Raw genomic sequence first — 27,657 nt, 5'->3', positions numbered from 1 at the left:
AGTTGAACGTTCATTCTGTCGTACTTTATCGTAGTTGAACGTTCATTCTGTCGTACTTTATCGTAGTTGAACGTTCATTCTGTCGTACTTTATCGTAGTTGAACGTTCTTCCTGTCATACTTTATCGTAGTTGAACGTTCATTCTGTCGTACTTTATCGTAGTTGAACGTTCTTCCTGTCGTACTTTATCGTAGTTGAACGTTCTTGGGGTCGTACTTTATCGTAGTTGAACGTTCATCCTTATGCCGGTACAATATCAAAATTTATAGCAATTACAGTACGAATTGGATTCAGAAACAAGTTTTGCAACTTTGCTTGTAACATACTTCAACACCGATATTAGCCTTTTCAGCATTTGTTGGAAACAGAACATGACAGGACTAGAGAGCCGCACATTGAGTTGAGAAAGGCGGAGACAACGATGAAATTGTTAAAAACAAATGAGAAACACAACAAGCATTCAGTCGAATCCTTCCAAGAAAATCAAGACATCTTCGTCGTTAGCATGTTTATCGTTTGCGAACAACAGTACTGGAGATGGAATTGGACAGAGTATATTGCATTACACGAAGTTGAATCTAAGACGACAGCGTGACAAGTAGTGTTTTTTTTGTTTCATGTTCACTTATATAATGGACATCAACACAGGGATCGGCAGCCAAATGCCGAACTTAACCTACTTAAATTAAGAACTATGTTCAGTTCGACAATTCACTACCGGTCCATGTGGACATACAGAACTGTCAACAATATCTTTATAGAATATTTCGGGAACTACACTCCATCCTTAGCATAGCATAGAGAAGCTGGCCAATCCTGCTACCATTATGGAGGCTTTGATTCAGTCTGGACATAGAAGGGTCACATTTTTTCATGTCGAATAGGGAGTTCCAACGCCTTATCACGGAAGTCAATAAGCAATAAGACGGAAATTGTTACCAACACCAGCATTGGCTTCATGTATTCTGTTATTACACAGAGGAAGCATGTCCTGAAGAAACTGATATACCAGACCATGGATCTTTCAATCAAACTGAACTATGTTGTAGAGGTTAAAGGGATGAAACATTCGTAAACATGTTATCACCCGGTGGGTTAGGGGTATCATTTATTTATTTATTTATTTTACAACATCAAAAATGAATACATATCAGAAATGACTGAAAACAAAATATGGAACCCTGTGGAACACCAGCCTTAATATCAGACCAATCAGAGGTACAACTCTTTGTTACTGGTTACGAAGATAATCTAAATCGTAACCAGATAGCTTACAGAGGAGACCTCGTACCAAACACGGTCGAAGGCCTTACTGGTATCACAAAAGACCGTTCATATTTTTTTGCCTTATGATCGCAAGACATCTTTCCGTCAATTTCCCAACAATGAAAAATAACCGAAAGTAACTGAGGACGAAAAAGGTATGGAGAGCTTGGGGATAGTTAACAATATTTAGTCTGTAGTACCAACCATGTTTAGTCTGTAGTACTAACCGTGTTACGTCTGTAGTACTAACCGTGTTACGTCTGTAGTACTAACCATGTTTAGTCTGTAGTACTAACCGTGTTACGTCTGTAGTACTAACCGTGTTACGTCTGTAGTACTAACCGTGTTACGTCTGTAGTACTAACCGTGTTACGTCTGTAGTACTAACCGTGTTACGTCTGTAGTACTAACCATGTTACGTCTGTAGTACCAACCATGTTTAGTCTGTAGTACTAACCGTGTTACGTCTGTAGTACTAACCGTGTTACGTCTGTAGTACTAACCGTGTTACGTCTGTAGTACTAACCGTGTTACGTCTGTAGTACTAACCGTGTTTCGTCTGTAGTACTAACCATGTTTAGTCTGTAGTACTAACCGTGTTACGTCTGTAGTACCAACCATGTTTAGTCTGTAGTACTAACCATGTTTAGTCTGTAGTACTAACCGTGTTTAGTCTGTAGTACTAACCGTGTTACGTCTGTTATACTAACCATGTTTAGTTTGTAGTACTAACCGTGTTACGTCTGTAGTACTAACCGTGTTACGTCTGTAGTACTAACCGTGTTACGTCTGTAGTACTAACCGTGTTACGTCTGTTATACTAACCATGTTTAGTTTGTAGTACTAACCGTGTTACGTCTGTAGTACTAACCGTGTTTTAGTCTGTAGTACTAACCATGCTAAGTCTGTAGTACTAACCGTGTTACGTCTGTAGTAACCCCTGTTTTCGTGTATAACGTGTTTTGTCGTAGTACTAACCGGTTTAGTCGTAGACAACCGTGTTAGTCGTAGTACAACCAGTTATCTGTGGGACTAACCATGTTACTCTGTGTACTAACCCTGTTAGTCTGTATACTAACCTGTTAACTTTAGTACTAACCATGTTTAGTCTTAGTACTAACCTTTTTTTTATCTTTGTACTAACCGGTTTCGTCTTAGTACTAACCGTGTTTTGTTGTAGTCAAAACCCTGTTAGTCTGTATTCAACCATGTTTTTTGTGGGACTAACCAGTTAAGTCTGTATATAACCGGTTTGTTGTGTAAAAACCGTTTATCTGAGTACTAACCCGTTTGTCGTAGTACTAACCGTGTTTTGTTGTAGTATAACCATTTTAGCTGTAGACTAACCAAATTTAGTCTGTGTACTAACCGGTTTTGCTGTAGTATAACCGTTTTTCGTTGTAGTAAACCGTGTTACGTCGATTTTAAAATGTAGTACTAACCATGTTACGTCTGTAGTACTAACCGAGTTACGTCTGTAGTACTAACCGTGTTACGTCTGTAGTACTAACCGTGTTTTAGTCTGTAGTACTAACCATGTTACGTCTGTAGTACTAACCATGCTAAGTCTGTAGTACTAACCGTGTTTAGTCTGTAGTACTAACCATGTTACGTCTGTAGTACTAACCATGTTACGTCTGTAGTACTAACCGTGTTACGTCTGTAGTACTAACCGTGTTACGTCTGTAGTACTAACCGTGTTACGTCTGTAGTACTAACCGTGTTACGTCTGTAGTACTAACCGTGTTACGTCTGTAGTACTAACCGTGTTACGTCTGTAGTACTAACCATGTTTAGTCTGTAGTACTAACCGTGTTACGTCTGTAGTACTAACCGTGTTACGTCTGTAGTACTAACCATGTTTAGTCTGTAGTACTAACCGTGTTACGTCTGTAGTACTAACCGTGTTACGTCTGTAGTACTAACCATGTTTTTCGAGACTAACCGGGTTTTTTTTCTTAGTACTAAACGTGTTACCCTGTAGTACTAACCAGTTTTGTCTGTAGTACAACCGTGTTCCGTTGTATTACTAACCCCTGTTTTCTGGTTTCTAACCATGTTTTGTCTGTAGTACTAACGTGTTACTTGAGACTAACCGTGGTTTCGTCTGTAGTACTAAACCCGGGGGTTTTCGTCTGAGTATAAAGTGTTACGTCGGGGAAACAACCGGGTGTTGTCGTATAAAACCCCCGTTTAGTTTGAGTAAACCGGTTACTCTTGTGTCAACCGTGTTTTTCGTCGTAGTCAACCGGTTCTTTGTAGTAAACCATTTTTAGTCGATACTAACCGGTTTTTCGTCGTATTCTAACCCTGTTTAGTCTGTAGTAATACCCCGTTAAGTTGTATACAACCGGTTTATCTGTATAAACCCCCGTTTAAATCTGTAGTACTAACCATATTTAGTCTGTTATACTAACCGTGTTTAGTCTGTAGTACTAACCGTGTTTAGTCTGTAGTACTAACCGTGTTTACGTCTGTAGTACTAACCATGTTTAGTCTGTGGTACTAACCATGTTACGTCTGTAGTACTAACCGTGTTTAGTCTGTAGTACTAACCGTGTTACGTCTGTAGTACTAACCATGTTTAGTCTGTAGTACTAACCGTGTTTAGTCTGTAGTACTAACCGTGTTTAGTCTGTAGTACTAACCGTGTTACGTCTGTAGTACTAACCGTGTTTAGTCTGTAGTACTAACCGTGTTACGTCTGTAGTACTAACCGTGTTTAGTCTGTAGTACTAACCGTGTTACGTCTGTAGTACTAACCGTGTTTAGTCTGTAGTACTAACCGTGTTTAGTCTGTAGTACTAACCATGTTTAGTCTGTAGTACTAACCGTGTTACGTCTGTAGTACTAACCGTGTTTAATCTGTAGTACTAACCGTGTTTAGTCTGTAGTACTAACCGTGTTACGTCTGTATTACTAACCGTGTTTGTCGTATCAACCCTGTTAATCTGTATTAAAGTGTTCGCGAGTACTAACCCGGGTTTGTCTGTATACTAAACCCGTTTAGTTTGTATATAACCGTGTTACGTTTGTGTACAACCGGTTTTGTTGTATATAACCGGTTACTCTGAGTACAACCCTGTTTTAGTCCCCGAGTACTAACCGGTTCTCATTTCTAACCGTGTTTATCGTGTAATACCCCCGTTAAGTCTGAGTACTAACCGTGTTTTGTCTGTGTAAAAAACCCCCCGTTAATCTGTGTATAACCATATTTAGTCGGTTATACTAAAATTGTTTGTCTTTTTTTCTAACCGTGTTTAGTCTGTTTACAACCCTGTTTAGTTGTAGTAAACCGTGTTTTGTTTTAGTACTAAAAATGTAAAGGGGGGTTTACTACCCTGTTACTTGTAAATACTAACCGAGTTACGTGTATACTAATTGTTTTTGTAGGATAACCCTGTTTTGTCTTTTAAAGGGGGCTGTAGTACTAACCGTGTTTAGTCTGTAGTACTAACCGTGTTTTAGTCTGTAGTACTAACCGTGTTTAGTCTGTAGTACTAACCGTGTTTAGTCTGTAGTACTAACCGTGTTTAGTCTGTAGTACTAACCGTGTTTTAGTCTGTAGTACTAACCATGTAAAGTGTGTTATACTAACCGTGTTTAGTCTGTAGTACTAACCATGTTTAGTCTGTAGTACTAACCGTGTTACGTCTGTAGTACTAACCGAGTTACGTCTGTAGTACTAACCATGTTTAGTCTGTAGTACTAACCATGTTTAGTCTGTAGTACTAACCGTGTTACGTCTGTAGTACTAACCGTGTTACGTCTGTAGTACTAACCGTGTTACGTCTGTAGTACTAACCGTGTTTAGTCTGTATTACTAACCGTGTTTAGTCTGTAGTACTAACCGTGTTACGTCTGTAGTACTAACCATGTTAAGTCTGTAGTACTAACCGTGTTACGTCTGTAGTACTAACCGTGTTTAGTCTGTAGTATATAAACCTTTAGTCTGTATAATAAAAACCCCCGTTTTTAAGTTTTTAGTTAAAACCCTGTTTAGTCTGTAGTAAATTTTTTCCCCGTTAAAAGTTGTGTATACTAACCCTTTTTGTTAACTAACGGTTTAGTCTGTATTTAACCGTTTTTGGGCTTATATAACCGGGGTTTTGTCTGTAGTACTAACCCTTTTTTTAGTCTGTAGTATAACCCCGTTTAAGTGGTTTTACTAACCCTGTTTTGTCTTAGTACAACCGGTTTTGTCGTATATAACCTTGTTTAGGTCTGTAGTACTAACCTGTTTAGCGTGTATAACCCGGGTTTTGCTGTAGTAATACCCCGTTTTGTTTTAGTACTAACCGTGTTTCTTGTAGTATAACCGGTTTGTCTGAGTAAAAACCTGGTAATCTGTGTACAACCCTGTTTTCTGTAACAACCGGTTTAGTCTGTGGGACAACCCTGTTTTCGTAGCTAACGTTTTTTTGTTGTAGTTTCAACCGTGTTTACGTCTGTAGTACTAACCGTGTTTAGTCTGTAGTACTAACCGTGTTTAGTCTGTAGTACTAACCGTGTTTAGTCTGTAGTACTAACCATGCTAAGTCTGTAGTACTAACCGTGTAGTTTGTAGTACTAACCATGTTAGTCTGTAGTACTAACCGTGTTTAGTCTGTAGTACTAACCGTGTTACGTCTGTAGTACTAACCGTGTTACGTCTGTAGTACTAACCAGTGTTAGTCTGTAGTACTAACCGTGTTACGTCTGTAGTACTAACCGTGTTAGTCTGTAGTACTAACCGTGTTTAGTCTGTAGTACTAACCGTGTTACGTCTGTAGTACTAACCATGTTTAGTCTGTAGTACTAACCGTGTTTAGTCTGTAGTACTAACCGTGTTTAGTCTGTAGTACTAACCATGTTTAGTCTGTAGTACTAACCATGTAAAGTGTGTTATACTAACCGTGTTAGTCTGTAGTACTAACCGTGTTACGTCTGTAGTACTAACCATGTTTAGTCTGTAGTACTAACCGTGTTTAGTCTGTAGTACTAACCGTGTTACGTCTGTAGTACTAACCGTGTTTAGTCTGTAGTACTAACCGTGTTACGTCTGTAGTACTAACCGTGTTTAGTCTGTAGTACTAACCGTGTTTAGTCTGTAGTACTAACCGTGTTTAGTCTGTAGTACTAACCGTGTTTAGTCTGTAGTACTAACCGTGTTACGTCTGTAGTACTAACCGTGTTACGTCTGTAGTACTAACCATGTTTAGTCTGTAGTACTAACCGTGTTTAGTCTGTAGTACTAACCGTGTTACGTCTGTAGTACTAACCGTGTTTAGTCTGTAGTACTAACCATGCTAAGTCTGTAGTACTAACCGTGTAGTTTGTAGTACTAACCATGTTTAGTCTGTAGTACTAACCGTGTTAGTCTGTAGTACTAACCGTGTTTTAGTCTGTAGTACTAACCGTGTTTAGTCTGTAGTACTAACCGTGTTACGTCTGTAGTACTAACCGTGTTACGTCTGTAGTACTAACCGTGTTTAGTCTGTAGTACTAACCATGTAAAGTGTGTTATACTAACCGTGTTAGTCTGTAGTACTAACCGTGTTACGTCTGTAGTACTAACCATGTTTAGTCTGTATTACTAACCATGTAAAGTGTGTTATACTAACCGTGTTTAGTCTGTAGTACTAACCATGTAAAGTGTGTTATACTAACCGTGTTACGTCTGTAGTACTAACCTAGTTTAGTCTGTAGTACTAACCGTGTTTAGTCTGTAGTACTAACCGTGTTACGTCTGTAGTACTAACCGTGTTTAGTCTGTAGTACTAACCGTGTTACGTCTGTAGTACTAACCATGTTTAGTCTGTAGTACTAACCGTGTTACGTCTGTAGTACTAACCGTGTTTAGTCTGTAGTACTAACCGTGTTACGTCTGTAGTACTAACCATGTTTAGTCTGTAGTACTAACCGTGTTAAGTCTGTAGTACTAACCATGTTTAGTCTGTAGTACTAACCAAGTTTAGTCTGTAGTACTAACCGTGTTTAGTCTGTAGTACTAACCGTGTTTCGTCTGTAGTACTAACCGTGTTTAGTCTGTATTAAATTAAAACAGTGGTTAAAAGGACTGTAGACTAACCGTGTTTAGTCTGTATTTCTAACCTGTTTATTGTATATACCGGGGTTTGTCTTGTTCCGTGTTTTCGGTTTTTTTCTAACCCGGAAAAATTTTTTTACAACCCGGGTTTCGTCTGTATACAAACCGTTTTCGTAGTACTAACCGGTTTTTGTCGTAGTACAAAAAACCGGTTACGTCTTAGTACTAACCTGTTTTGCTGTATTTCTAACCCTGTTTTGTGAACAACCCGTGGTTTTAATTTTAGTTGTAGTACTACCGGTTTTTTCGTATACTAACCTGTTATCTGAGTACTAAACCTTTTAGTCTGTGTAAAAACCTGTGTTGTTTACAACCCCCCCCCAAAAACTACCGTGTTAGTCGTATACTAACCGTTAGTCTGTAGTATAACGTTTTTATTTATTTTAAACCTGTTTATTGTATACTAAAAACCGGTAGTCGTAGATAACCGTGTTTACGTCTGTAGTACTAACCGTGTTTAGTCTGTAGTACTAACCAGTTAGTCTGTATTACTAACCGTGTTTACGTCTGTAGTACTAACAGTGTTTCGTCTGTAGTACTAACGTGTTTAGTCTGTGTACTAACCGTGTTAGTCTGTAGTACTACCGTGTTTAGTCTGTAGTACTAACCATGTTACGTCTGCTAGTACTAACCGTGTTTAGTCTGTAGTTACTAACAGTGTTACGTCGTGTAGTACTAACCAGTGTTAGTCTGGTAGTACTAACCAGTGTTAGGTCTGTAGTACTAACCATGTTTAAGTCTGTAGTACTAACCGATGTTACGTCTGTAGTACTAACCGATGTTTACGTCTGTTAGTACTAACCGTGTTTAGTCTGTAGTACTAACCGTGTTTTAGTCTGTAGTACTAACCATGTAAAGTGTGTTATACTAACCGTGTTATGTCTGTAGTACTAACCGAGTTACGTCTGTAGTACTAACCATGTTTAGTCTGTTAGTACTAACCGTTTTATCTGGTACTAAACCCGGTTTGTCGGTTTTGTCTTAAAAACCCTGTTAGTCTGTAGACTAACCTGTTTTTAGTTTGTAAAGTTTTAACTAACCGTTTAGTCTGTATACTAACCGTGTTAGCTTAGTATAACCCGGTTAGTCTGTGTACTAACCCTGTTTGTGTTTAAAACCGTTTTTACGTTGTATACTAACCGGTTTTGTCTTAGTAATCCCCCCTTTAAATCTTTGTATAACCTTTTTTTGCTGTAGTATACCCCCCGTTTAAGTCTGATACAACTTTTGTTTGTTTTAATAAAAGTGTTTTGTCGTATCAAGTGTTTTTCTGTATTTCAACCGTGTTTTTCTGTAACTAACCTGTTTTTGTGTTTATAACCTGTAAATTTATACTAACCGGTTTTTTGTCTGATATACCCCGTGTTTATCCTGTTTATCAAAACCGGGTTAGTTGTATAAACCTTTTGTCTGTTACAACTGTTTAGTTGTTTTAACCGGTTTTGTCTGATCTAACTGTTTTGTCTGGGAGTACAACCGTGTTTTGTCTTATACTAACCGGGGGGTTTTACTAACCGTGTAGTCTTGTATAAACCGGTTAGTCTGTTACAACCTGTTTTGTCTGAGTACTAAACCTGTTAGTCGGAGTACTAACCGGTTTTCTGTATACTAAAATGTTTTGTTGTGTTTTAAAAATTTTAGTTGTAGTACTAACCGTTTAGGGGGTAGTACTAACCTGTTGTCTGTAGTACTAACCGTTTTGTCTTAGTAAACCGTTTGTCTGTTACAAAAAGTGTTTTTTTGCCCCGTTTTTTTTAGTATACCTGTTAATCTGTGACTAAAACCCTGTTAGTCTGTATTTAAACCTGTTTAGTCTGTAGTCTAACATTTTAGTTTGTATACAAAATGTGTTATCTGTATTTTTAACCGGTTTAGTCTGTATATTTAACCCTGTTTCTTAGACAACCTTTTTTTAGTCTGAGTCTAACCCGGGTTTTTTGGTCTAACCGGTTGGTTTCGGGTTTTGTACTAAAAAGTTAGTTTGTGTACTAACCTGTTAGTCTGTAGTATAAAAAGGTTTAGCGTATTACAACCGGTTTTCTGTGCAAACCTGTTTGTCTGTGTACTAACCGTGTTAGTCTGTAGTAAAACCTGTTAGTCGTAGTACAACCTTTTGTCTGTAGTCAACCCTGTTTCGTTGAGTACTAACCTGTTTAGTTGTGATAACCTGTTAGTTGAGTACAAAACCTGTTAGTTGAGTACTAACCGTGTTACTTGTAGTACTAAACCCTTTTTGTCGTTTTATAACCAGTTTTGTTGTAGTCTAAATGTTTAGTTTTTTAGTAACCTGTTAGTCTGTGTACAACCAGTTTAGCTGTAGACAACCGTTTGTGAGTCTCCTTTTTATCCTTTGTTAAGTCTGTAGTACTAACGTGTTTCGTGATAACCGTGTTACGTCTTATAATAACCATGTTTAGTTGTGGGACAAACCCTTTCGTCTGTAGTACTAACCGTGTTACGTCTGTAGTACTAACCGTGTTTAGTCTGTAGTACTAACCGTGTTTAGTCTGTAGTACTAACCGTGTTTCGTCTGTAGTACTAACCGTGTTTCGTCTGTAGTACTAACCGTGTTTTAGTCTGTAGTACTAACCGTGTTACGTCTGTAGTACTAACCATGTTTAGTCTGTAGTACTAACCGTGTTACGTCTGTAGTACTAACCGTGTTTAGTCTGTGGTACTAACCGTGTTTAGTCTGTAGTACTAACCGTGTTTAGTCTGTAGTACTAACCGTGTTTAGTCTGTAGTAATACCCCTGTTAAGTCTGTAGTACTAACCATATTTAGTCTGTAGTACTAACCGTGTTTAGTCTGTTATACTAACCGTGTTTAGTCTGTATTACTAACCGTGTTTAGTCTGTAGTACTAACCGTGTTTTAGTCTGTAGTACTAACCTGTTAAGTTGTATTACTAACCGTGTTAGCTGTAGTACTAACCCTTTTTTTAGTCTGTATAAACCGTTTTTTCTGTAGTACTAACCTGTTTTTGTCTGTAGTTTAAACCCTGTTTTTGTCTGGAACTTTTTTTTAAAAACCTGTTACGTTGTATACTAACCCGGGGTTTTCTGTTTTTTTGGGGTTTTAAAAATGTTAAGTTGTATCTAAATGTTTATCTGTTTGTTACTAACCTTTTTTGTTGTAGTTTAAAGGGGGGTTTTTTGTCTAACCCGGGGAAAAATGTGGATAATAACCAGTTGTCTGTAGACTAAACCGTGTTTTGGTTGTATTGTTTATAACCTGTTATCTGATACTAACCGTTTTGTCTTTGTACTAACCGGTTAGTCTGTATAAACCTGTTTAGTTGTTACTAACCAAATTTTTACTCCCCGTTCGTCGGTCAACCGTTTTAGTCTGTAGACTAACCTTTTAGTTTTATCTAACCGGAGTCGTAGTACTAACCGTGTTTAGTCTGTAGTACTAACCATGTTTAGTCTGTAGTACTAACCAAGTTTAGTCTGTAGTACTAACCGTGTTTTAGTCTGTAGTACTAACCGTGTTTAGTCTGTAGTACTAACCGTGTTTAGTCTGTATTACTAACCGTGTTACGTCTGTAGTACTAACCGTGTTTAGTCTGTAGTACTAACCGTGTTTTAGTCTGTAGTACTAACCGTGTTTAGTCTGTAGTACTAACCGTGTTTAGTCTGTAGTACTAACCATGTAAAGTGTGTTATACTAACCGTGTTACGTCTGTAGTACTAACCGTGTTTCGTCTGTAGTACTAACCGTGTTAGTCTGTATTACTAACCGTGTTACGTCTGTAGTACTAACCGTGTTTAGTCTGTATTACTAACCGTGTTACGTCTGTAGTACTAACCGTGTTTAGTCTGTAGTACTAACCGTGTTACGTCTGTAGTACTAACCATGTTTAGTCTGTAGTACTAACCATGTAAAGTGTGTTATACTAACCGTGTTATGTCTGTAGTACTAACCGTGTTACGTCTGTAGTACTAACCGTGTTTAGTCTGTAGTACTAACCGTGTTACGTCTGTAGTACTAACCATGTTAGTCTGTAGTACTACACCGTGTTACGGTCTGTAGTACTAACCGTGTTTAGTCTGTAGTACTAACCGTGTTACGTCTGTTCGTACTAACCATGTTTAGTCTGTAGGTACTAACCATGTTACGTCACTGTAGTACTAACCCGTGTTTTAGTCTGTAGGTACTAACCACGCTTGTACGTCTGTAGTACTAACCGTGTTTACGTCTGTAGTACTAACCGTGTTTTATTCTGTAGTACTAACCGTGTTGTTAACGTCTGTAGTACTAACCGTGTTTAGTCTGTAGTACTAACCGTGTTACGCTCTGCTAAGTACCTACCCTGTTTAGTCTGTCGTACTAACCATGTTACGTCTGTAGTTACTAACCGTGTTTAGTCTGATAGTACTAACAGTGTTACGTCTGTAGTCCTAACCATGTTTAGTCTGTAGGTAGTAACTAACCGTGTTTAGTCTGTCGTTACTAACCATGTGTTTTACGTCTGTAGTACTAACCAGTGTTTAGCTCTGTAGTACATAACCGTGTTACGTCTGTAGTACTAACCGTGTTTAGTCTGTAGTCCTAACCATGTTACGTCTGTAGTACTAAACCGTGTTAGTCTGTAGTACTAACCGTGTTTAGTCTGTAGTACTAACGTGTTTAGTCTGTAGTACTAACCGTGTTTAGTCTGTAGTACCTAACCGTGTTTAGTCTGTTAGTAGCTACCAGTGTTAAGTCTGTAGTACTAACCGTGTTACGTCGTAGTACTAACCGTGTTTTCGTCTGTAGTACTAACCGTGTTTAGTCTGTATTACTAACCGTGGTTACGTTCTGTAGTACTAACCAGTGTTTAGTCTGTATTTACTAACCTTGTTCGTCTGTAGTACTAACCGTGTTTAGTCTGTAGTAATAACCGTTTTTAGCTCTGTAGTATCTAACCATGTTAAGTGCTGTTAGTACTAACCGTGTTACGTCTGTTAGTAATAACCATGTTACGTCTGTAGTATACTAACCGTGTTTAGTCTGTATTACTAACCAGTGTTTACGTCTGTAGTACTACAACCGTTGTTTAGTCCTGTATTACTACCATGTAATTTGTGTAATAACCTTTTTGTTTTAGTACTAACCGGGATTGTTTACAAACCCTGTTTTAGCGGGTTACTAACCCTGTTTAGTCTGTATCTAACCCGGGGTTTTGTTGTTACTAACCATGTAAAGGGTTTCCCCCTATACTAAACCTGTTTTGTTGTTTGTACAACCGAGTTTACGTCTGTAGTACTACCTGTTTGGTTTCTGAAATTTTACAACTTTTAGTTGTAGTATAACCGGTAAGGAGTATAACCGTTTGTTTAGTCCGTTTTTGGGACTAACCTTTTATCTGTTAGAAACCCGGGTTTAGCTTGGTACTAACGGTTTTGCTGTTAGGTTTCGGGACAACCATGGTTTTCTCTTGTTTAAAAACCGTGTGTCGTTTACTACCTGTTTTGTCTGTAGTACTAACCCTGTTTTGCTGTTACAATGTTTAGTTTGGTTAGTTACTAACCCTGAGTCGGGTATAACCGGGTTTTTTTGTATACTAAAAATGTTTAGTCTGTAGAAACCGGGGGTAAAAGTTTGTATATAACCGTGTTATCTGATACAACCTGTTTTGCTGTGTACTAAACCTTTTTTTGTATACAAAACCTGTTTTCTGTAGACTAAACCTGTTTTTGTCTGTATATAAACCTGTTAGTCTTATACTAACCCTGTAAAAATTTTATACTAAACCTTTAGTTGTATACTAACCGGTTTTTGTCGTTACTAAAAAGGTTTGTCTGTAGTACTAACCGTGTTAGGAGTAGTTACCCCCTTGGTTTTCTGTGTATAACCTGGTTTTGTTGTAGATAACCGTTTTTGTGTATAAACCTGTTTTATTTGGGTTAATGTTTTTAGTTGTAATAAACCTGTTTAGTTGTTACTAAAAGGGGGAGTCTGTATCTAACCCGGTTTTAGTCTGTTTACAACCGGGAAAAAGTTTTACTAACGTGTTTTTCTGTTACTAAAGTGTTTTGTCTTTGTCTAACCGGTTACGTCGTAGTACAACCGTGTTTATTGTAGTACTAAAGGGTTTGTTTTATCCAAAACCGTTTAGTCTGTGTACAACCTGTTTAGTGTAGGAACCTGTTTGTCGTAGTACCCCGGGGATTTTGTACTAACATGTAGGCTGTTTCTAACCGTGTTTTTGTTATACAACCTGTTTAGTCTGTTATTAAACCCTGTTTGTCTTATAAACCCTGTTTAGTCTGTGTATAAAACCATTGTAAAGGGGTTATTTCTAAAACCGTTTGCTGTAGTACTAACCTTTTAAAATTGTTTTATACCCGGGTTTGCTGTAGTAACCGGTTTTGTCTTAGTACAACCGTTTAGTCTGTGTATAAACCCTGTTTTTTTCTTATACTAAAATTTTTTTAGTTGTGGGATAACCGGTTTTTGTCTAGAAAAAGGGTTTTTGCTGTGTACAACCAGCAAGTTGTAGTATAACCAAGTTTTTTAAAATTTGGTTTTTTTACTAAAGTGTTAGTCTGAGTACTAACCGTGTTTTTTATCTGTAGTAATAACCGTGTTACGTCTGTAGTACTAACCATGTTTTTTAAAATAAAGTCTTTTTACTAACCTTTTAGTTTTTAAACCGGTTTGTCTGGTTTTCTAACCGGTTTAGATGTAGTAAACCGTTTATCTGTGGGACAACCGTGTTATCTGTAGTACTAAACCGTGTTTAGTCTGTAGTTAAACCTTGTTTTAGTCTGGTTTTTTCCCGTGTTAAGTGTGTTTTATACTACCTGTTTTTGTCTGAGTAATAACCGGTTAGCTGTGTACTAACCGTGTTTTGTTGTTTCTACGTTTGTTGATATAACCGTTTTTTATCTGTAGTTTTCTAAAACCGTGTTTTTATCTGTATTTTAATAACTTTTTTCTGTTTACTAACCGGTTTAGCTGTATACAACCGTGTTTTTGTCTGTTCTAAACCTGTAAAAGGGGTTATAACCTTTTTTCGTTTCCGTAGGTTTTCACCCTGTTTCGTAGTATAAAACCTTTTTTCTGTAGTACTAACCTGTTTGGGTAACGGTTTTTCTGTATACAACAGTTTAGTTGTTATACTAACCTGTTTAGTTGTTAAATAACGTGTTTTTAAAGGTATTAACCTTTTTTGCTGGTTTAATAAACCTGTTTTTGTCGTGGGACTAACGTGTTTTGTCTGTAGTATAAAAGGTTTTTGTCTTGTATAACCATGAAGTCTGTTATAACCGTGTAGTTTATACTAAACCCGGGAGTTGTTACTAACCGGGTTTTCCCGTAGTCTAACCCTGTTTGTCTTTAGTACTAACCTGTTAGTCTGAGTACAACCGTGTTTTTTCTGTAGTATAACCGTGTTTGTTCCTTTGTTTTATCCCAAAGTTTTTTAGCTTAGTATAAAACCCTTTAGTCGTATACAAACCGGGTTTTAGTCTGTATAAAAACCGTTTTTTTCTGTAGTAATAACCAATTTTTTTCTTATCTAACCCCTTTTTGCTTATACTAACCAAAAAAAAACCCGGTTTGGGTTTTTTTAAAAGGTTCTTTTGTACTCTGTTCCTGTGTACTAACCGTGTTTGTCTGTAGATAACCTGTTTCTGTAGTATAACTGTTTAGTCTTTTACAAACCTGTTTTAGTTCTGTAGTCAACCTGGTTTTAAAAAGTTTGTTTTACAAAACCCTGTTTTGTCTGTAGTACAAAACCCGGTTTTGTCGTGTACAACCAGTTTTGTAAATGGTTTTGGTTATAACCCTGTTTAGGCTGTAGTACAACCGTGTGTCTTTAAACCGTGTTAGTCTTAAAAACCCTGTTTTGTTTTTGTACTAACCTGTGTCGTATACTAACCGGGAGTTGTATACTAACCCTGTTTTGTTTAGATAACCTGTTTAGTCTGGGGGTTTCAAACGTCTTGTTAACGTTTTTAGTAATTTAAACCCGTTAAATCTTATCTAACCGTGTTTTGTAGTTACCTGTTTGGTGTATAACCTTTTAGTTGTAGTAAACCGGTTTTGTCTGTTATTAAAACCTGTTTTCTTGGATTCAGTTTGTCGATAAACCGTTTTTTAACTTGTATAACCTGTTTGTTGTATCAAGTTTTTTTGGGTACAACCGTGTTATCGTATACTAACCGTGTTTTTTTCGTGTACTAACCTGTTGTCTGTATCCCCGTTTTTTGTTGTGTATAAGTGTTTTTTGTCAACTTTTTGCTGTGTAAACCTTTTTTTGTTTAATACCCGGTTAGGCTTTTTAATACCCTGTTTAGCTTGTACTAACCCTGTTTGCTGTTTGTGGGTTTTTTCTGTTAGTTTGGGGGATAACCTTTGTTGTAAAAGGGGGACAACCCTGACTGTATACAACCGTGTTTTTGTATATAACCCTGTTTATTTGGGAAACCTTTAGTGTAGTACTAAAAAGTGTTGTCCTTGTGTATAAACCGGTTTTGTCTGTGTACTAACCCTGTTTTTTCTTAGTATAACGTTTTTTCGTGATAACCTTTTTAATCTTTACTCCTTTTCTTAAAACCTTTTTTATCGTTGTTTTTTACTGGTTTCGTTTGTGTTTTTAAAAGGTTTTTGGTGTGAAAACCTGTTTTCGAGACTAAATTAGTCTGTATACTAATTTTAGTTTTTACAACCGGTAAAATTTTTCAACCGTTTAGTTGTAACAACCGGTTTTGGCTGTGTATAACCGGGTTTTTTTGGATAAGGTTAGGGGGTAGAAACCCTGTTTCGGGTTGGGGGTACTTAAACCCTTTTTATTAGTACTAACATGAGTCTTTTCCCCGTTAGTTTGTTGTATTGTTTAGTTTTGTACACAACGTTTTGTCTGTTTTTACTAACTTTTTCTTTTAAAATCCTGTTAGGGAATGTTTTTTTTGATTCCTTTTTTAGTTTTTTTTTTTCTTTAAAACCCGGGTCGAGGGAATAATGTTAAATTTAAGTTAACCATTAATTTAAAAACAAAAAGCAAATTTTTCTGTAATAAACCTTATCTTAAATTTAAGGTTTTTTACCCTGAGTTTCCCATTTTAAGTTTGTTAGCGGTTTAAAAAATAAAACCCATTTACCGTGTTTTTTTGATAAAACCATTTTTGGTGTAAAAAACCTTGTTTGGGGAAAAAAGTGTGCTTTTTTTTATTAAATGAAATTTTTGATCAAACGTGTTTGGGGCTTAGTCCCATTTATTTAAAGGATAACTTTATCTTTTTAAACCTTTTAAAACCAAAGGATAAAAAGTTTTGTCTTGTATAAAAGGTGTTTTTTAGCTTTGCAAAAACCGGGGGGGGGCTTTTATATACCCCTTTTTTTAACTGTTTTACTAAAAAAGTTACATTTTTCGATAACCCCTTTTTTGTTTGTTTTTAAGGTTTTTTTATTTAAGTTGTTTGGGCGTTTTCAAATGTTTTAAGTAAACTTTACTGTTTACATGTTGTTTTTTGAAACCTTTTTTTAAAACAAACTTTGTTTGTTGGGAAAAAAAAAACCCCCCCCCATTTAAAAAAACCCCAAAATAAAAAAAATTTTTTTTATTCCCTTTAAATTTTTTAATGTTTTTTTTTTCCCTTTTTTTTTTTTGGGCCCGGAATAAAAAAAAACCCCCCTTTTTTTTTTTTTTTTTTTTGGGAAAAAAATGGTTTTTAAAACCTGTGCCCCCCCCCCCCCCCCCCCCCCCCCCCCCCCCCCCCCCCCCCCCCCCCCCCCCCCCCCCCCCCCCCCCCCCCCCCCCCCCCCCCCCCCCCCCCCCCCTTTTTTTTTTTTTTTTTTTTTTTTTTTTTTTTTTTTTTTTTTTTTTTTTTTTTTTTTTTTTTTTTTTTTTTTTTTTTTTTTTTTTTTTTTTTTTTTTTTTTTTTTTTTTTTTTTTTTTTTTTTTTTTTTTTTTTTTTTTTTTTTTTTTTTTTTTTTTTTTTTTTTTTTTTTAAAATTTTTTGTAAAAAAAAAAAAAAAAAAAAGGCCCCCTTCATTGGGGGGGGGGAAAAAAAAAAACATGTTAATAGCCAACTCACTACCTTTGTAATGCAATTTGACATAATTCAATTTCTATCCTTGTTAAAATGCAATGTTAAAAGGCCAACTCCGATTCGCTACTTAAAAGAAATGATGTCATTCCAGATTATTACCTATGGTGTATTTTTAGTATCTAGCAAATGCACGGGGATTTCCAAAGGTCTATATATAGCTGAGATCTCAATCTACATAGGTCTATCGTATTAATCAGTCAAGACACTAAACAAATTGTACTTATATGTAGTACGCACTGTTTATAAACAAATTGACCTTCTGTATAGTGTCCCTGGGATGCAGATATCTTAAAATTCAATCAAGTCCGTTAACGTTGGTCGCCATTTTTACCAAGTACATTCGACTTCCGGCGAGGATAGGAGACCGACATTAGGCCTAACGTTGTAGGCTAGTGCTGTTTTGGACATACGAGGTAATTACCGATTGTTATGTGTTAACTTACACGAACTCGTTAGTTATATGTTAGTTTTCGAGATTTTTCTTGTATTCAATAGTGGGCAATTCTTCGAAATAACAACATCCTACAGTGCTCGAGGTTTGGGATCAGATCTAGGCTCCCACAGTCTTCAGATTTATTCAGAACATAAACAAGTAGATCTATATTTCATCAGCAAACATACAGCATGGCGAAACATAAATTTACATGAAATTTGTTACTATTTCTTCGTTAATAAAGAGTGTTATCCATATTAAGGTGCGTTATGTGTCTTCTAAAAATAGAACAGTACTTTGAATTGGGCTATAATTAGATACCTAGGCCAAACGTTATCTAACTAGTTAACTAAGCTTAGACCTACACTTTGTACGTATTACACCAACTTATCTACAGTAGTTGTAATGTGTTTATATATATGGTTTATGGATTGAGAAGATATGGCGTCGATGGTTCGTAACAGGATGTTATAGCTACTAGAGTCTAGATCTACATGTAGTAATGAAAATACTTTTTTAATATCATTAACTAGCTCAATCATGTTGGACCAGAGACAGATATATATATATATATATGTCTCTGGTTGGACTAATAAAAAAATAAAGAAAAAAATGTTAACATTGAATGCTAAAATTTGTAGGCTTCATTGAGATCTAATTTCCTATCCATTTTCCCTATTTATTGTCATGCTTTATAGTAAGCGTATTATATTCATGCCTTTAAAATTGGTCTAAGCTATTTTTCTATAGTACATATTACTTTTTCACAGTAAAAATATGCATCAGTTCTGCCTTTGTTGTTGATTTCAGAAGAACATATCTTATACATACAAGCCTGCGAGATCAAATTTTGGAAGATATTGCCAGAACTTTGCTATGGCAGGCAGTGGAGCTGTAGATTCAAGTCCGCAAGGTGGATATCCTGTAGACATTTTTCCTGGGGGTTTCGACGAGAAGTTTCGTTGCAACTCCTGCACGAAAATACTGAGGGATCCTGTGCAGTCTTTCTGTGGTCACAGATTCTGTAGGAGCTGTATCCAGGAGGTTATAAGGTATAGTATATATATGAATGAGAAATATTTATTATATCATCCTGAAATTTTGTGTGTGAATATGAACCAGTTAAATCAGTTGGGGTTTCATGAAATGGTGAAGGAGAATGAGTTGATTTATAATAAGTGATTAGCATCCAAACAGATTGGCTCTAAAGGCTACTACATTCTCAGCTCTCATTGGCTGTCAATCTTATTGCTTAGTTTATTGATAATACTCATAGTGGGGAAGGAAAGGAAGAATTCCACTCAACACTAAATATATAAGATGAATAGAATACTGGCAGTAGTTGTTATATCATGATGTAGATGTGTTGAAAGACAAATCTGTACAATGGCAGCACAGATGTCTACATCTGGTTAGTATTAATTTACCTGGTATAGAAAAAATATTAACCCCTATTCCTACTATATCAACAAGATGTAAAACCTGAAAAGTCAGAATATCGACTGTAGAATGGAAGTAGGCTATATGTTTAGAGCGGTTTTGTAAAGATCGCTCTGTCGGTTTTAGAACAGCTCTAAGATAAGATTCCACAGTCGATTCACCATCCAATCTTCAAGTGTTACACCTAATGTTGATATAGTAGGAGTAGGGGCTAATATTTTCCCATCAATACTTACCAGATGCTGACACCTGTGATGGCAGGTAATTACATAGTATATGGCTGTCTACACCCTCCATTTGTTAATCCTCTTGTCTTTAAATTAAAATCATGTTGTGTAATTAGGCTGAATTTGAGAAAAATTGTATTCAAAAAATCTAACAGACATCAAATAAACATGCTAAATGTTTCTTACTGGCTTCATTATTGGGGTCAAAAGTCATATTCTTTTTGTGTATCCGTTGCATGGCTGAAGGTATGTGTGATTTCATGATTTCAGACAGGAGGATATCACAAAAAAGATTACATTAATGTACATATACCTATTGTATGATTTTGTTTTTATTTTTAAATCTGTTTCTTCTGATGTATGATGACCTATTATGTAAGGAGATCATTTTAATTCTGGTACTACATTAGCTCTTGTGGGAATTATAACTATTTTCTAGTTACTCTAGCATTTATTCCATATGTTATTTACAGGCAAGGTGAAAGGGTCCAGTGCCAGTCCTGTATTAATGAAGGTGCAGGTGATGATGATGATTACAGCATACTCAAGGAGGAACAGGTAAATTCTGTCCCCGATTACATGGTTACAGGAACAGGTAAATTCTGTCCCCGATTACATAGTTACAGGAACAGGTAAATTCAGTCCCATTAGTGTGAGGATTACATAATTACAGGAACAGGTAAATTCTGTCCTCGATTACATGGTTACAGAAACAGGTAAATTCTGTCCCCAATTACATGGTTACAGGAACAGGTAAATTCTGTCCCCGATTACATGGTTACAGAAACAGGTAAATTCAGGCCACTTAGTGTAAGGGTTGAAGGTAAACTCTGTCTCCTTGGTGTGAGGGTTACAGGAACAGATAAATTTTGTCCCCTTAGTGTGGGGTTATAGGAACAGGTACTTTTCCCCCTTTTAAAAGTGAAGTTACAGGAACAGAAAAATTCTGATCCCTTAGAACAGCTGTATAAAGTTATATAGGGATGACCAGGACAATTTTCATTTATCACAGTCCAAACAGTTGGACATGGCTGAACCAGAGTTGTTTGTTTATAACTTGATTATAATTTAATGCTGTTTTCAGACCCCCCTTGACAATGACTTTGTTTACTACCTTGTGATTAAATGCTGTTTTAAGATCCCCCTTGACAATGCCTTTGTTTATTACCTTGTGATTAAATGCTGTTTTCAGATACTCCTTGAGAATGACTTTGTTTATTACCTTGTGATTTAATGCTGTTTTCAGATCCCCCTATGCTTGACAATGACTTTGTTTATAACTTCGTGATTTAATGCTGTTTTCAGATACTCCTTGAGAATGACTTTGTTTATTACCTTGTGATTTAATGCTGTTTTCAGATGCTCCTCAACAATGACTTTGTTTATTACCTTGTGATTTAATGCTGTTTTCAGATGCCCCTTAACAATGACTTTGTTTATTACCTTGTGATTTAATGCTGTTTTCAGATCCCCCTTGACAATGACTTTCAAGGCCTGCATTAATGTCTGCTTGTCCTTCAAGATATATGCCTGAATTTTTACATTTAAAAATAAATAACCCTCCAAAGAAGGGGAGATAACAATATGACTGTGTTTACAGATGTTTCCTGACAATGGTGTTCGACGAGAGATGGCCAATAAGGAAGTGACATGTATCAACCCAGGCTGTAGCTGGACGGGTGTTTTCAAAAACTATAATGTATGTACAGTTGGTTGACATATACCTCTGGTATGGCTTTGTTCACATAAAGTTGTAAAATGAATGGCTTTTGTCTGAATTTTAGTCATGTATACAAATGAAATGTTTATTTTTCTTTGGAAAATAGGATATAATGATATTATTGTGATATGTTATTTAAAGTGTTTATTTTCAGAAAGAATACGATTGCAACTTATATACTCCCAGTTAAGAATTCAGAGATGTAGATTTCAAAAAAAAAATTTGGGTTTGGTTTTGTTTTATTGCTTACAAGATACTTGTCAATATAATCAGTTCTAATTAAGCAATCTTTTCTCTCTTACTGATAGGATCATGTACGTGACTGTGAATACCGAACAATTGAGTGTCAAGAGTGTAAAACTTTGGTGGAGAAGGTTAACATGGAAAAGCACCTGAAGGAGAGTTGTTTGGGTCGCAAGATAAATTGTAAAACTTGTAACCAAGAAATCGCTCTGAAAGATGAAGCAGTAAGTACTTTCATACCCCTCCTACTTGAATTATACAACAATAACGCAGAATATCAACATACAAGTGTATGAATTGATTATAATTGTATGTACATTGAGCATCAATATCTTAAAGGCATTTTCAAAACACATATCTCAAGGTAAAGGCCAACATATAACAATGTTCATCATATACAGGATTCAAAAGCAAATCCTAGCTGAGCATTTTGGGTTAAATTTACAATTTAATATGATAAACAATATGACAGTATTTTATCTGAGAATGTATTAATTTTGTAGGAAACATAAACACACCCTCATCCAATTATTATGTAATCAATTCACTGCTTTGGAATGCCTTTCCAATAATAACTGATAATCACCTGTGGATTTGGAACCAGTGTCCCATCAATTCTGATATCATATTAACGAGGCAGCAAGGGTAAACCCACTTTTCTTTCTACTCATGAAGGTCATATTTCTTTTCTTTGTTTTTTCAAGCAACACAATAAAACTTGTTCTAAGGCCTTGGTGAAGTGTGAAGCCTGTGGGAAAAAGAAAATATTGAGAGAAAAGGTAAAATCAGTTTCTAGTGATCTGCAATTAAACGCTTGTGATTTACCATGTGTAATCCATCACTTCATGTACCCGGGTACTTTTTTGGTAAGTTGTAGTTTAATATCAACTTTCAGCCATTTACAAATATCAACATTATGTCCCTGTTGCCATAATATGTAATTCTGTTACCTTTTCAAATCTATCATCACCTTATCTGAGGTAGAGGATGAAGGCAACTGAGGAGTCAGGGCTCCCATTCCTAATTTATTGTAGTATACTTATGTCTTGTGCATTTTCATTGTTTTTTTTTTCAATCTAAACATTCTTCTGATCTTAATTATGTACTGTTTGAACATGTTTACAGTTGGCAGTCCACCAAGAGAAAGAGTGTGCTAACCAGAAAATCAGCTGTCCTGTTGGCTGTGAACCTGTGAGTACTAAATACATTGTGTTTAAAAGAGAGGTTATCATTAATGGTGCAGTTTTCTGTACAGATGACCCAGAACCTGTGCATTTTCATTATCAATTATAGAATTGTCTCCCTTCTCAGTATATAGTGACTTGTAGGGTATAAATAAAGGACATTAATGTCAAGATAGATGCAATTTATTAAAGTCAATTAGTTTCATAAGCCATGTTCTTTTAGTTGGGTAGAAGGTCAAATTCTATTATTTTCTTCAATTTTAAAAAGAATCTTTCTTATATTGACAGAAGTAGAAGAATCTGTTTTCACATGTACATATTTTGGTAGAAAATAAGCAATCCTTTCAATAAAAAACCTAAAACCTCCTCCTATAGTTTATTTTTCTGTAAATGGCACAGATGAAGTTTGCTTTTCACTACTAACAACAGATATCACTCTTTATTGATGGCATCAAATAGAGTTACTATTTGTGTGTCATATCTATATTCATGACAAAGTTATATAAAATAAAGTAGAACAGGCCAGCGATATAATATGGTGATCATGTTTATAATATTGTGTTTAGGTTGAGAGAGGTGCTTTTGTCGGCCATTTGGAGAGAAAGTCTGGCATACACATCCAGTGGATGCTGCAACAGATTGATGCATTGAGTCGTGAGGTAAACAATAAGATCCAGGCCCTGACACCAATGGATGAAGTCAACCGCATGGCCCAGATGATAACAGTGTTGCAGGCCAAGATCCAGGAACAGGATAACCAGATAAGGACACTCATGGACCGCAATGCTGACCAGCCAAGGGGCAATAATCATCACGAAATACTCGCACTCAACAAGCAGACCAAAGCACTTGACTTGAAGACAGGAACATTTGAGGGGATTGTCACAACTCTCCACAGGGAGATTGAGAGGTGTATCACTGCACTCGACACACTGGAAAGACACAGAGCAACTGGACAGGAAGTCAATGAAGAATTCAGGCGAAAAATGCAACAAATGGAACGAGCTGTTTCTGTAAAGGATGTCACCATCTCAGAACTAGATAGCAGGATCAGATCGCTAGAAATTATCAGTTACGAAGGCACCCTGGTGTGGAAAATCTCTGAATGGTCAAAACACAGACGAGAGGCAATGGCTGGCAGAGTAACTAGTTTGTATTCTCCACACTTCTACACAGGAAGAACAGGCTATCGTTTGTGTGCACGACTGTATCCCAATGGGGATGGCATTGGCAAGAAAACACATGTCTCTGTGTTTTTTGTTGTAGCACGCGGGAATTATGATGCACTGCTCTCTTGGCCATTCATCCAGAGAGTGACATTCATGCTGCTTGACCAAAACAATAGAGATCATGTTGTAGATTCCTTCCGACCCGATCCAGCCAGCAGCTCCTTTCAAAGACCAACCACAGAGATGAACATTGCTAGTGGATGTCCCCTGTTTATGCCTCTCAAAAAATTGGAAGAGGTTGGAACCTCTTACGTGAAAGACGATACGCTATTTCTCAAAATTGTTGTCGATTCTGAAAGGCCGGCTGGAGGAGGAGCAGTGTAGGATTTTTATGGGTTTTTTTACCAAATGTATAATGTTTTAGGTCACCTGCCTGAAGGGTGACTTTATGCTGTGGTGCAGCGCACGTCTTCTGGCCGTCTGTCTGGTGTCATCATTGCCCTTGAAACAGCTTTTCCTCAAAAATCAAGAGGTTCAGAGCCTGTAACATGCTGGTGTGAAGGGCTACGAAATTTTTCCAAATTAAATGTGTTAACAATTTTAAACAACGATTTCTCGATAACAAAGAGACCCAGAGACCTGATTTTGGGCCATTGTTATGATTGGAATGGAGGGCTACAAAATTAATTTGAATTCATAAATCTAGCCTACTCTGATATTTGAGTAAACTTGTAATCAGCTTAGTATCTTCATAAATGACCTACATCAACTTCTATGTTGTATCAAAAGCAGGTGAGCGACACAGGCCCATTGAGCCCCTTGTTTCAGTATGTGGATAAGGATTAGAGAAACCAGTCTGCTGAAAACCTACTGTGTATACGCATGTTTTTGTGCCAAGTTCATGTGGTTCTGCATTGGCAGATTTGGAAAAAGTTAAGGTTAAAGAAAACCGACAAGTAGCAGTGAAAAGAGACTTGAATTTATGTTTTATTGTGGTTTTAACTTACTTATGTTACCGTACTTTTGATTGACATTGACTGTATTTTGTTGATTAGTGTACATATTTATAATGTATATATTGAGGCATAGAAATAAACAGTACAGTAAAAGCATGGGAGTGTATTGTTCTGATTCAAGATGACAAACAGGGAAGGGTTGTGCACCTATCATTGTAGATATGAGGTTATACAACGACAAACCCATCAATGTACTGGGGATGGTGGCTACAGGTAAAGAGAACAGCTGTATAAAGTTATGCAACACAAACCCGTCTTTGTACTGGGGATGGTGACTACAGGTAAAGAGAACAGCTGTATAAAGTTATACAACACAAACCCATCTTTGTACTGGGGATGGTGGCTACAGGTAAAGAGAACAGCTATATAAAGTTATACAACACAAACCCATCTTTGTACTGGGGATGGTGACTACAGGTAAAGAGAACAGCTGTATAAAGTTATACAACACAAACCCATCTTTGTACTGGGGATGGTGGCTACAGGTAAAGAGAACAGCTGTATAAAGTTATACAACACAAACCCATCTTTGTACTGGGGATGGTGACTACAGGTGAAGAGAACAGCTGTATAAAGTTATACAACACAAACCCATCTTTGTACTGGGGATGGTGGCTACAGGTAAAGAGAACAGCTATATAAAGTTATACAACACAAACCCATCTTTGTACTGGGGATGGTGACTACAGGTAAAGAGAACAGCTGTATAAAGTTATACAACACAAACCCATCTTTGTACTGGGGATGGTGACTACAGGTGAAGAGAACAGCTGTATAAAGTTATACAACACAAACCCATCTTTGTGCTGGGGATGGTGGCTACAGGTAAAGAGAACAGCTATATAAAGTTATACAACAAAAACCCATCTTTGTGCTGGGGATGGTGGCTACAGGTAAAGAGAACACATTGTATAAAGTTATACAACACAAACCCATCTTTGTACTGGGGATGGTGACTACAGGTAAAGAGAACAGCTGTATAAAGTTATCAACACAAACCCATCTTTGTACTGGGGATGGTGACTACAGGTGAAGAGAACAGCTGTATAAAGTTATACAACACAAACCCATCTTTGTGCTGGGGATGGTGGCTACAGGTAAAGAGAACACATTGTATAAAGTTATACAACACAAACCCATCTTTGTACTGGGGATGGTGACTACAGGTAAAGAGAACACATACGAGTTTAAAAATTGGATGCAGAACATTCCTAACAAAGTTTGGAATGTTGATGAAACTTGCCTGCAGATGAGAATTTCTGAGATGTGATCGGAGGCGGTGTCTATATCACGGCTACTTCTCTAGACAATCGAGACGTCGATCTTGGTATCTATGATATGCTCTCTTTCAGGGATACTTCTCTGGACGTACAGGTGTAATATAGAGGCTGTGTCTATCACGGGTACTTCTCTGGACGATCTCTGTAATTAGAGACTGTCTATCACGGGTACTTCTCTGGACGATCTCTGTAATTAGAGACTGTCTATCACGGGTACTTCTCTGGACGATCTCTGTAATTAGAGACTGTCTATCACGGGTACTTCTCTGGACGATCTCTGTAATTAGAGACTGTCTATCACGGGTACTTCTCTGGACGATCTCTGTAATTAGAGACTGTCTATCACGGGTACTTCTCTGGACGATCTCTGTAATTAGAGACTGTCTATCACGGGTACTTCTCTGGACGATCTCTGTAATTAGAGACTGTCTATCACGGGTACTTCTCTGGACGATCTCTGTAATTAGAGACTGTCTATCACGGGTACTTCTCTGGACGATCTCTGTAATTAGAGACTGTCTTATCACGGGTACTTCTCTGGACGATCTCTGTAATTAGAGACTGTCTATCACGGGTACTTCTCTGGACGATCTCTGTAATTAGAGACTGTCTATCACGGGTACTTCTCTGGACGATCTCTGTAATTAGAGACTGTCTATCACGGGTACTTCTCTGGACGATCTCTATAATTAGAGACTGTCTATCAAGGGTACTTCTCTGGACGATCTCTGTAATTAGAGACTGTCTATCAAGGGTACTTCTCTGGACGATCTCTATAATTAGAGACTGTCTATCACGGGTACTTCTCTGGACGATCTCTGTAATTAGAGACTGTCTATCACGGGTACTTCTCTGGACGATCTCTGTAATTAGACTGTCTATCACGGGTACTTCTCTGGACGATCTCTGTAATTAGAGACTGTCTATCACGGGTACTTCTCTGGACGATCTCTGTAATTAGAGACTGTCTATCACGGGTACTTCTCTGGACGATCTCTGTAATTAGAGACTGTCTATCACGGGTACTTCTCTGGACGATCTCTGTAATTAGAGACTGTCTATCACGGGTACTTCTCTGGACGATCTCTGTAATTAGAGACTGTCTATCACGGGTACTTCTCTGGACGATCTCTGTAATTAGACTGTCTATCACGGGTACTTCTCTGGACGATCTCTGTAATTAGAGACTGTCTATCACGGGTACTTCTCTGGACGATCTCTGTAATTAGAGACTGTCTATCACGGGTACTTCTCTGGACGATCTCTGTAATTAGAGACTGTCTATCACGGGTACTTCTCTGGACGATCTCTGTAATTAGAGACTGTCTATCACGGGTACTTCTCTGGACGATCTCTGTAATTAGAGACTGTCTATCACGGGTACTTCTCTGGACGATCTCTGTAATTAGAGACTGTCTATCACGGGTACTTCTCTGGACGATCTCTGTAATTAGAGACTGTCTATCACGGGTACTTCTCTGGACGATCTCTGTAATTAGAGACTGTCTATCACGGGTACTTCTCTGGACGATCTCTGTAATTAGAGACTG

The 27,657-nt window shown here is 37.1% G+C and overlaps 1 protein-coding gene across 2 annotated transcripts; it reads left to right on the top strand.

Moving 5' to 3' along the window:
- The first annotated feature begins 17,576 nt into the window (after positions 1–17,576).
- On the top strand, positions 17,577–24,923 carry LOC117315227 (TNF receptor-associated factor 2-like). Of its 2 annotated transcripts, none has more exons than XM_033869383.1 (8): positions 17,577–17,808; positions 18,639–18,880; positions 19,969–20,053; positions 21,096–21,194; positions 21,524–21,682; positions 22,163–22,237; positions 22,584–22,649; positions 23,209–24,923. In XM_033869383.1, the coding sequence occupies exons 2-8, from the start codon at positions 18,705–18,707 to the stop codon at positions 24,193–24,195; spliced, it is 1,647 nt and encodes a 548-aa protein (XP_033725274.1). In that variant the 5' UTR covers positions 17,577–17,808; positions 18,639–18,704; the 3' UTR covers positions 24,196–24,923. The 2 variants fall into 2 exon arrangements, with proteins under 2 accessions (XP_033725274.1, XP_033725266.1); XM_033869375.1 differs by lacking the exon at positions 17,577–17,808 and adding an exon at positions 18,255–18,281.
- The last annotated feature ends 2,734 nt before the right edge of the window (positions 24,924–27,657 follow it).

This window comes from Pecten maximus, chromosome 2 (genome assembly GCF_902652985.1).
Source record: "Pecten maximus chromosome 2, xPecMax1.1, whole genome shotgun sequence".
Lineage (NCBI taxonomy): Eukaryota > Metazoa > Mollusca > Bivalvia > Pectinida > Pectinidae > Pecten > Pecten maximus.
This window is presented reverse-complemented; position numbering and strand designations above follow the sequence as displayed.